Source organism: Xenopus tropicalis, chromosome 9, assembly GCF_000004195.4.
Source record: "Xenopus tropicalis strain Nigerian chromosome 9, UCB_Xtro_10.0, whole genome shotgun sequence".
NCBI classification, from domain to species: domain Eukaryota; kingdom Metazoa; phylum Chordata; class Amphibia; order Anura; family Pipidae; genus Xenopus; species Xenopus tropicalis.
This window is the reverse complement of record NC_030685.2, coordinates 7313728-7324739: the sequence shown is the minus strand read 5'-3', so window position 1 is coordinate 7324739 and position 11012 is coordinate 7313728. Positions and strand designations below refer to the sequence as shown.

The window sequence follows — 11012 nt, the reverse complement described above, 5'->3', positions numbered from 1 at the left end:
TTCGCTGTGTATGAGTTTATTTAAATAGTAACATAAATACACAAGGTACAGAGCATTTCTTATATATAAATACATTTTATAGCTGCTATTCCATCATTGCTTCTCAGGGTGGCTGACTTCAACCTGCCTTGGCCTTTCCCATAACCTTCCTGCCATGTTACAGTCCCTTTACAACATGAGCAAGGCATTGGTGAAAAGGAGAAGGGCTCCCTGGTGTAACTGAAGGAATGGGCAGCTAAAATCGAAGTAGAATGACCTAGAACCTTGAGTTACCATAGAACTCTGTCTTTATTGCAAACCAAAAAGATCCTACATGCAAGCTTCTGCGGCATTAATGTTTTATTATTTCATTTGGATATCAATGGCCATAAAGACCAATATGCACTGCTACCAAATAATATACCCTAAGTACTTATTGTCTCTATTGTTCATGACTTTGGTGGGGATGTGAGTGCAAGAGTTTTGCCTTTGTTCTCTTCTATGAAGGCAATGAAAATGAGCAAATATAGACAATAATAAGGGTAAATGTGAACATTGGAATGGGAGTAGGAAGGTTAGTAGTAACGGAATTGGTAGTGTTTTGAACAGCATTAGCAAGGTAATTGGCAACAGAAGTAGTAGTGTTTGGAAGAGAAGTAGCAAGGGAAGTAGTTGTGTTTGGAAGAGAAGTAGAAAGAGAAGTAGTAAGAGAGTCAGTAATGTTTGCAATAGAAGAAGCAGTAGCGGAATAAGTAGCATTTGGAACAGAAGGAGTAAGGGAAGTAGTAAGAGAGTTAGTAATGTTGGGAATGGAAGTAGTAAGGGTTGATGTAGTAGTTGCTGTGGTGTTTGGTGTTGGCCCAGTAAAAGTCACATTGAGCACATTTGCAGAGACGTTGGGGATAGAACTCGTTATCCAGTCCAGAAACCCATTTATTCGGCCATATACCTCGGGGTAATTTGGCTGCTGACAAGACAATCCAAAGCTCACAATTCCAACCAAGAACCAACGGTCGGCTTCAGCACAAACCAACGGCCCCCCAGAGTCCCCCTGGAAAATAAAGAGTGATATCTCTCTTATTGTATGGAACTGGTTTATATAGTAGGCACATTTCATTATCTTATTTTATTGTATGGAACTGGTTTATATAGTAGGCACATTTCATTATCTTATCTTATTGTATGGAACTGGTTTATATAGTAGGCACATTTCATTATCTTATCTTATTGTATGGAACTGGTTTATATAGTAGGCACATTTCATTATCTTATCTTATTGTATGGAACTGGTTTATATAGTAGGCACACTTCATTATCTTATCTTATTGTATGGAACTGGTTTATATAGTAGGCACATTTCATTATCTTATCTAATTGTATGGAACTGGTTTATATAGTAGGCTCATTTCAATATCTCACTTACTGTATGGAACTGGTTTATATAGTAGGCACATTTCATTATCTTATCTAATTGTATGGAACTGGTTTATATAGTAGGCTCATTTCAATATCTCACTTATTATATGGAACTGGTTTATATAGTAGGCACATTTCATTATCTTTTCTTATTGTATGGAACTGGTTTATATAGTAGGCTCATTTCAATATCTCACTTATTGTATGGAACTGGTTTATATAGTAGGCACATTTCATTATCTTATTTTATTGTATGGAACTGGTTTATATAGTAGGCAAATTTCAATATCTCACTTATTGTATGGAACTGGTTTATATAGTAGGCACATTTCATTATCTTTTCTTATTGTATGGAACTGGTTTATATAGTAGGCACATTTCAATATCTCACTTATTGTATGGAACTGGTTTATATAGTAGGCACATTTCATTATCTTATCTTATTGTATGGAACTGGTTTATATAGTAGGCACATTTCAATATCTTATCTTATTGTATGGAACTGGTTTATATAGTAGGCTCATTTTAATATCTATTAGACACACCCATTAGATACACCCATTGCTTGTTTGCTACAGAGCATATGTTATTAATAATTGTTGACATGAAGCAATATGCCTTCTTAAATATGGTTCTTGCTTCCCACTAACCTATCCCGGCCTAGATCCTGGTTCCAAGTAACTTGGTTAAACCAGTTCATAGGATAGCTACTACCTTCCTAAAGCTCCCCCACATTAGGTCCAGTAGGTACGTTTCCCATCATCCCTTACGATGTACAACGACAATCTTATCTTATAAGCAGAGGAACAAACGTGCAATAATCTGGAACGTTAGCTTCCAAGTACCATTACCCACCTGGCAGGAACCCTTTCCTCCACTGACGTTACCCGCACATATCATGTCATCCTTAATATAGGGGTGAGAGGCGTAATAATTGTTACAGTCCTGTGAACCAATCAGGGGCACTGATTCTTGCTGCAAGGTCACAGGTGATGGGAGGCTGACTGTGAATACAAAAACAAAAAGATCAAAAAGGCATCTATCTATCCATCTATCCATATATCTATTTATCTATCCATCATCTATCAAGTAGAAGCCTGACTCACCATTAAATGCAGGTTCTCCCCAGCCAGTCACCCAACATGGCAGTCCCGTTGGGAAAGTCACCCCAGATGCGGGCAGACAAACTGGAGCAATATATTGGGTGAAGTTCAGCTCAGTTCCCAGCTCCATGAGGCAAATATCAGAGCCATTTTCAGCTGCTGTGTAGTTTGGATGAATGATGAAGTTTTTCACTGTAATACTTACTTCGTTTGGGTTTGTGCCAGATAGGTTGTAGGACCCGGCGTAGACTGTGTAGTTGGATGGTGTCAATGTACTGAAAGAGAAAGGATCTTCATATTAAGGGAAAGTGTCTATTGAGCCAACTGAAATTAAGGGTCACCATTTTTTCTAACCATCTCCATCTTTTCTATTGACCCCGCTGTTCTACACTCATCATCTTGCTCTACTGTCACCATTTTGTCCAACTATTTTCATCTTATCCTTTAGACTTTATTGTTCTACACTCATCATCTTGTCCAACAATCTCCATCTCACCCTATGGACATTATAGTCCTACAGTCATCATCTTGCCCTACTGACAGCATTTAGTTCTATCACCTCAGTCTTATCCATTAGACCCAACGCTCATCATCTTGCCCTACTGACATCATTTAGTTCTACCACCTCCATCTTATCCATTAGACCCAACACTCGTCATCTTGCCCTACTGACAGCATTTAGTTCTACCACCTCCATCTTATCCATTAGACCCAACACTCGTCATCTTGCCCTACTGACAGCATTTATTTCTACCACCTCCATCTTATCCATTAGATCCAACACTCATTATCCTTCCCTACTGACAGCATTTAGTTCTACCACCTCCATCTTATCCATTAGACCCAACACTCATAATCTTGCCCTACAATCTCCATCTCACCCTATCGATTTTATTGTCCTACACTCATCATCTTGCCCTACTGAGAGCATTTAGTTCTACCACCTTAATCTTATCCATTAGACCCAATATTCATCATCTTGCCCTACAATCTCCATCTCATTGACTTTATTGTCCTACACCAGTGCTGTCCAACTTCTGTTGTACCGAGGGCCGGAATTTTTCTGACCTACGTGGTGGAGGGCCGATAATGGAAGCCAGTTTTGACCACTCCCCTTTTTGAAACTGCACCCACTTGAAACCACACCCATGTTATCACATGACCATACCCATATTAAAACCTGCCATACTCTGCCTGCCCTACCCTGCCTGTGTGTGCCATACTCTGCCTTCCCTACCCTGCCTGTGTGTGCCATACTCTGCCTTCCCTACCCTGCCTGTGTGTGCCATACTCTGCCTTCCCTACCCTGCCTGTGTGTGCCATACTCTGCCTTCCCTACCCTGCCTGTGTGCCATACTTTCACTGTGTGTGCCATTCTTGGCTGGTTTGTGCCATACTTGGCCTGTGTGTGCCATACTCTGCCTGCCCTACCCTGCCTGTGTGTGCCATACTCTGCCTTCCCTACCCTGCCTGTGTGTGCCATACTCTGCCTTCCCTACCCTGCCTGCGTGTGCCATACTTTCACTGTGTTTGCCATTCTTGGCTGGTTTGTGCCATACTTGGCCTGTGTGTGCCATACTCTGCCTGTGTGTGCCATACTCTGCCTTCCCTACCCTGCCTGTGTGTGCCATACTCTGCTTGCCCTATGATGCCTGTGTGCATGGCACATACAGGCAGCATACAGTGACACAATGCTGGCACTGCTCCTACAGTCTGCACAATAACTATATATTAAAAAAACTTTTAAATTGCAGTACCACCTCAGTATAAGTTCTATTTGTAGTGTGCAGGGATTATTTGTGGGTTTCTACTGCTCCTGAGGTGTGAACAGGGGAACAATGGGGGTGATTACAGCCTGAGCCTGAGGTGTGAACACTGCAGGGGGTGAACAATGCAGAGATTAAAAGGTGTGAACAACACAGGGGATTACATATTTAAACAATACAGCCTGATTACAGCCTGAATCTGAGGTGAGAACCATGCAGGGGGGGCAGTTAATCACAGTACTGATACCATTTAAAGCTTACACAAGAGTAAGCCATCAAAGAAGCCAGGCAGGTGGGGGGCCACACAAAGGGGGGTCGTGGGCCGCATGCGGCCCGCGGGCCGCCAGTTGGACAGCACTGTCCTACACTAATCATCTTGCCCTACTGACAGCATTTTGTCCTGTCACCTCCATCTTATCCATCAGACCCAACACTCATTGTCTTGCCCTACAATCTACTTTATCCTATTGACTTTATTGTCCTACACTCATCATTTTGCCCTACTAACACCATTTTGCCCAAGAATCTATATCTTATCATATTGACCTGATTGTCCTACACTCATCATGTTGCCCTACAGGAAACATTTTGTCATGCTGTTACCATTTTGTCCCAGTCTGAATTTCTTCTGTTGCCTTTAAAGTAATATATGAAGTGTATAAGAAGGTTTATGGTTTATTTCTTTGTCTGAAGCACAATTTGTGCACGTTTCCTTAGCTTTAATGAAGGTCTAAACCATCTGAACTCTCATACACAGCCCCTTGCAATATTAACCTCTCTAGTCCCAGTTCCAAGATATTAATCTGCCCCCTGTATTGGAATTAATCTATATAAACCCATCTTAATCAGTATAAAGAGGTTGCTCAACTTTAAACAAAATTTTAGTATGTTGATAAGAAAAATGAGCAGTTTCCTAGTTAGCAGGGTCCGAATTTGGAGTCCTAGTTGGAGAGGGTCAAAATATATAAGTAAGTAATAAAAAGTAACAACGAAATTGTAGCCTCAGAGAGCAATAGTTTTTTGGCTGTCAGTGACCCCAATTTGAAAGACCAAATAGAAAGTTAACCCCTTAACACCAGCCTTTTGCCACCTATTTAATGCCTCCTGGCTAATAATGCAGTTTGTTTTTTTGTGAACTTAGTAGGATAACGTCCAATCAAAGGAGACAATGATAAGAGCAATGTAGAAGTGAATGTCCCATCACCATTAGGGTGAGATGGGATAAAATAAGCCAAAGAGCCCTTTACAATGCATGGCATTCAGGGAGATGATTTCTTAAATCAGGGGCACTAAACCCTGCTGCACAGCGCGGCTCAACCAAACGTTACTCAGCTGTTGCTGGACTACAAATCCCAGAATAATGTAACATATAATGAAGGGTGAGGCATGCTGGGAGCTGTAGTCCAGCAACATCAGGGCTGTATTCTTAAAGCAATATTGCACAATAAAACTTTCCCAGCTCTCTAGGGCCCACATTGGCAGCATTGAAATGCAAAAGAATCCTCCAATGAGAATCCCAGCTGATCTGTATAAATCTGGCTCCCTGTTCTCTGTTCCTGCAATTGGAGTTGGGAGCATTAAGCACAGTTTCCCAGCACTGAACAAGTCTGTCCCTTTATCCCCATGTCTGATTCCTGTGCCATATAATGACGGGAAAATGACATCATTATCTCTATATGTAAGGTACCAGCAAGGGGCCTGACACAGTGCTGGGAATCAGCATTCTCATTGGTCACTTCTCTTGCATCTATAATTAAGTTTCGGGTCGGTAGAATTCTCATTGGGGAAGTGGTTTCCATGTGTAATTAAATCTGCACTTCCAGTGGGGTAAACGATTTTCCACTGATAGATGCCCTTTACATAAAGAATCTGTATTGTTCCTCCAGACTGATTATTAGACTAACTGCCCCGCCTATCTCATACACAACTGACCTATCACAGCAGTGAGCCGCAGACACGACCCATTTACTTGTAATCAGGGATCCACCACAAAAACCTCCACTTTGGCTGCGAATGTTCACTTGCCAAGGCCACATGCCCGGTTGGGAATCTTGCCCTCCCATTACTCCACTGGACACAAGGCGTTGGCCGCATACTGTTGGGAAATGGAAGGAGACACGTCAGGGCTCATTGCTATATAAACTGACAATGTTCCATCATTTAGGGGCAGATTTACTAAAAAATCTAATTTTTTTTGTTTTAAGAAACTCACATAAACTCCTGAGAGTATTTTGATAAAAAAAAAATCAATGATCTATTTATTAACAGTCACAATCAATTTTATGTTGAGCGTATGAAAAATGTGAGCATTTTGGTGACATTTTTATGAAATTTTGAAGCACCTAATGTCCATTTAAATAGATGTTGATTTCCATGAATCCTCTTTATTTTTTCCCCAAACAGGAAGCGCTCCAGCGGCCATTTTAGGAGCATTGGCGCTTATGCTTAGAAAACAATAATGTGTTTAAGTTTCACTTAAAACTTAATGTAAAATAGAAAACGATTATGTGATTAAATTCCCCTTGAAATTGTGTGAAATAGAAAACATTGATGGGGTTAACTTCCCCTTGAAACTGGGTGAAATAGAAAAAATTGATGGGGTTAACTTCCCCCTGAAAGTGGGTGAAATAGAAAACAATAATGGGATTAACTTCCCCTTGAAAGTGGGTGAAATAGAAAACATTGATGGGATTAACTTCCCCCTGAAAGTTTGTGAAATAGAAAACAATAATGGGTTTAACTTCCCCTTGAAATTGTGTGAAATAGAAAATAATGATGGGATTAACTTCCCCTTGAAAGTGTGTGAAATAGAAAATAATGATGGGATTAATTTCCCCTTGAAATTGTGTGAACTAGAAAACAATGATGGGATTAACTTCCCCTTGAAACTGGGTGAAATAGAAAACAATGATGGGATTAACTTCCCCTTGAAACTGGGTGAAATAGAAAACAATGATGGTATTAATTTCCCCCTGAAAGCGTGTGAAATAGAAAACAGTGATGGGATTAATTTCCCCTTTAAAGTGTGTGAAATATTAAATAATGATGGGATTAACTTCCCCTTGGAAATGTGTGAAAAAGAAAACAATGGTGGGATTCATTTCCCCTTTAAAGTGTGTGAAATAGAAAACAATTATGGGATTAACTTCCCCTTGAAAGTGTGCCAAGGACAGGCTGTCACTGTTCTATTCTTTTCCTCTACTTTTCTAAGCCTCCTTAGGACAAAATTGAGAATTTTCGAGTTGCTCCACCATTAAAAGTGTATCTATTTGTTTCTAAAGCCTTTATTTGTGCAAATGTAATTAGCTGATGTAGAAAGAGTTAAAAACCCATAAGCCATAATTACAGAGTTCAAATGAGTAAAGTGAGTAAACTTGTTACATAGCACTTACATTGCTGGGCCTCTGTCGTCCTATAGGTTCCTAAGGGATAGATATGTATGAGGTGATTAATGACAGCCATGATAGGTACCGTGTATGTACAAACAGCTTCTATAAATGACTTTAATGTGTTTGGTGCCACACAAACTTCTCCCTCACCCTCCTGCTGCCCTCTAGTGGTGACTTTACTAAACACATTCACTGGCAAACGAGGCTATCAAATATCAAGGAGAATGGGGAGATGAATATCAAGAAGGAAGAAAAAGATAAATTACAACAATGAATAAATAGTTGATTAATATCCGGCACCAACTGATATTTCCCCATAGGCAGAGGGAAGGAAGGTAATCATTGTATCAGGGCCTCTTATTCTCCACAGTTTTTACGGGGACCAATAAAACCAGGAAATATACATGTTGACTAATTTACCAAAGCTGTTGGTGGGTTGGAAATTTTAGAAATGAACAAGGAAGGAACGAAGAAAAAGAAAGAAAGAAAGGCAGTTATAGCAAGGAAGGAAGGAAGAAAGGAAGGATGGATGGATGGATAGAAGAAAGATAGGAAGGATGGAAGGAAGGACGGATGGAAGGAGGGAAGGATTGAAGGAAAGAAGGAAGGAAGGAAGGATGGATGGATGGATAGAAGAAAGATAGGAAGGATGGAAGGAAGGACGGATGAAAGGAGGGAAGGATTGAAGGAAAGAAGGAAGGAAGGAAGGAAGGAAGGAAGGAAGGATGGATGGATGGATGGATGGATGAAAGGAAGGATGGATGAAGGATGGATGGATAGAAGAAAAATAGGAAGGATGGAAGGAAGGACGGATGGAAGGAGGGAAGGATTGAAGGAAAGAAGGAAGGAAGGAAGGATGAATGGATGGATGGATGAAAGGAAGGAAGTATTAAGGAAGAAAGTAGGAAAGAGAAAAAAAGAAAGACATATTAATACCCTTTTGACTGAATGGAGGAACCACCAATAAACTTCCATTATCTAGTGAGAAACCTTCCCAGGAAGGCAGTTATAGCAAGGAAGGAAGGAAGGATGGATGAAGGATAGATGGAAGGAAGGAAGGATGGATGGATGAAGAAAGGAAAGAAGGATTACGGAAGGAAGTAGGAAAGAAAAAGAAAGAAAGAAAGAAAGAAAGAAAGAAAGAATATTCTTTTGACTGAATGGAGGCACCACTATTATCTAGTGAAAAACCTTCCCAGAAAGGCAGTTATAGCAAGGAAGGAAGGATGGATGGATGGATGGAAGAAAGCATGGATGAAGAAAAGAAGGATTAAAAAGGAAGTAGGAAAGAAAAAGAAAGAAAGAAAGACATATTAATACTCTTTTGACTGAATAGAAGCACCACCAATAAACTTTCATTATCTAGTGATAAACCTTCCCAGAAAGGCAGTTATAGCAAAGAAGGAAGGAAGAAAGGAAGGAAGGATTAATAAAGGAAGTAGGAAAGAAAAAGAAAGAAAGAAAGACAGACATATTAATACTCTTTTGACTGAATGGAGGCACTACCAATAAACTTCCATTATCTAGTGAGAAACCTTCCCAGGAAGGCAGTTATAGCAAGGAAGGAAGGATGGATGGATGGAAGGATGGATGGATGGAAGGATGGATGGATGGATGAAGAGAGAAAGGATTAAGGATAGAAGTAGGAAAGAAAAAGAAAGAACGAAAGACATTTTAATACTGCCATTATCTAGTGAAAAACCTTCCCAAAAAGGCAGTTATAGCAACCAACCTTTATATTAATACTCATATAAGTAATATATCACTTTGTATTGATATTTGTAGCTTTGTGAGGAGTAATTCTGGCAAAACATTCCATCTAACACAGTATTTAAACAAATATTTATCTAGAATTAAGCAGTAATGTAACCAATGCCCTGTACTGTGTAGAGCAGCCAGTAGGTATCTGTGTAACTGCCAGAAGCCTGTACCCGGGGACACAAACAGGCTCTATAGGAATGGGATATAGTAACGTATGTGCATTTCCATTTCTTTCCAGAACAATCCAGGCTGCCCGTCCATAATGCCCACAACTAGATTAAGACAATGTAAATGGCGGCTAAATTGTATATTTCATGTGATGCTCCTGATGATTTGCTGGGATGTTAGGGACCCCCCAAGAGCCTTTAGCTTTGGGCTCCACTAATCACTCTCCTTCGCTCTCCTGACTTACCTAGACTACTGCAGGAGTTCCAAAGCTGGACCTCCATTCCTTTTATGGTTCCTCAGTGACTTGCTGGACAATTCTGTCTATTGCTTTCTAGGGTTTCAGGACTAATTGGAACTTGGTGAAGGAAGAGAGTTGGAGAGTGATTAATGGAGCCCATGGCTAAAGCTTCTTGGTGGGCTGGGTAGATTAGAAGGTCCTCTACAGTGTTGGACTGGCCCACCAGGATACCAGGAAAACTCCCGGTGGGCCCAGGGGCCTCCTGCTCCTAACCATTTGGCCTGCTTCATGGTCATTCCCTATTTTTGAATGGAAACATAGAGAAGAAATAGATGGAAGGATAGATGCTAGCATGTAAATAAAAGAGACTTGGAGAATAAACTGGATGAGTAAGGAAAGGAGCAAAAATATTTTGTAGAGTGGGCCTAGGGTCTTAGGTTTTCTAGTGGGCCCTTTGGGTCCCAGTCTGAACCTGGTCCTCTATAGCTCAAACCCATTGAGAGGTGCTCAAATATCTTGGTCCTATTCCCCAACGGGCCCTGTGCACTAACACAGTGATGGGCAATCAGAGGCCCTGCACATTTACTTGATCTACACCTAGCCGAGGTCCAACCTGGCCCATAGTCTATCATAGGCTGAAGAGACTCTTACCCCAACTCAGCAGGAACACGGCACCGAGTAAATGCAATATCTTCATTTTTGCCTTCTGGGCGCAGCCGTCATGACTGACTCTATCTCAGTCTCCCCTTATATTTATTTGGGCTGTAGGAATGGCGTCCAACCAGTTTTTTGGAACAGATCAATTAATTAAGAAAACACTAATTATACACAGTGTGAACTGTATCAGAATGTTTTCATTCCCAGGAACTACGATGCTCCTTCTTCCTCTTTCTGTTTATGTTTCAAGCCTTTCCTTTACTTAGCCATAGTTTAATAAATATCTAGGGTGTCTATATCTATAGCCTAACTAACTAGCAGTACTAGCAGTATCTAGAACTATAAAAAGACATTCTTGCACAAAGCTGACCCATGGCACCTTGGGACTTGGCATGTACCTAGAATTGCCTTTGAGTCTACCTTCATAACTTTCCCTGAGGGAATCTTGGGATGATTAAAGCAGCACTTCAGCATAGGATCTACCACTATTCCCCTAATCTTCATTCACCTTCCCTACCCTTTAGGCTTCACGAGT

At 40.7% G+C, this 11012-nt stretch overlaps 1 protein-coding gene across 1 annotated transcript; it reads right to left on the bottom strand.

Annotated features, from left to right (window-relative positions):
• On the bottom strand, positions 1-10533 carry LOC116407686 (serine protease 27-like). Its single transcript, XM_031893525.1, has 6 exons — positions 10472-10533; positions 7657-7686; positions 6197-6359; positions 2502-2773; positions 2251-2399; positions 1-1030 (listed from the first exon to the last, which is right to left on the bottom strand). Exons 1-6 carry the CDS (start codon positions 10515-10517, stop codon positions 479-481), a joined length of 1212 nt encoding a protein of 403 aa, XP_031749385.1. The 5' UTR covers positions 10518-10533; the 3' UTR covers positions 1-478.
• Between the last annotated feature and the right edge of the window lie 479 nt (positions 10534-11012).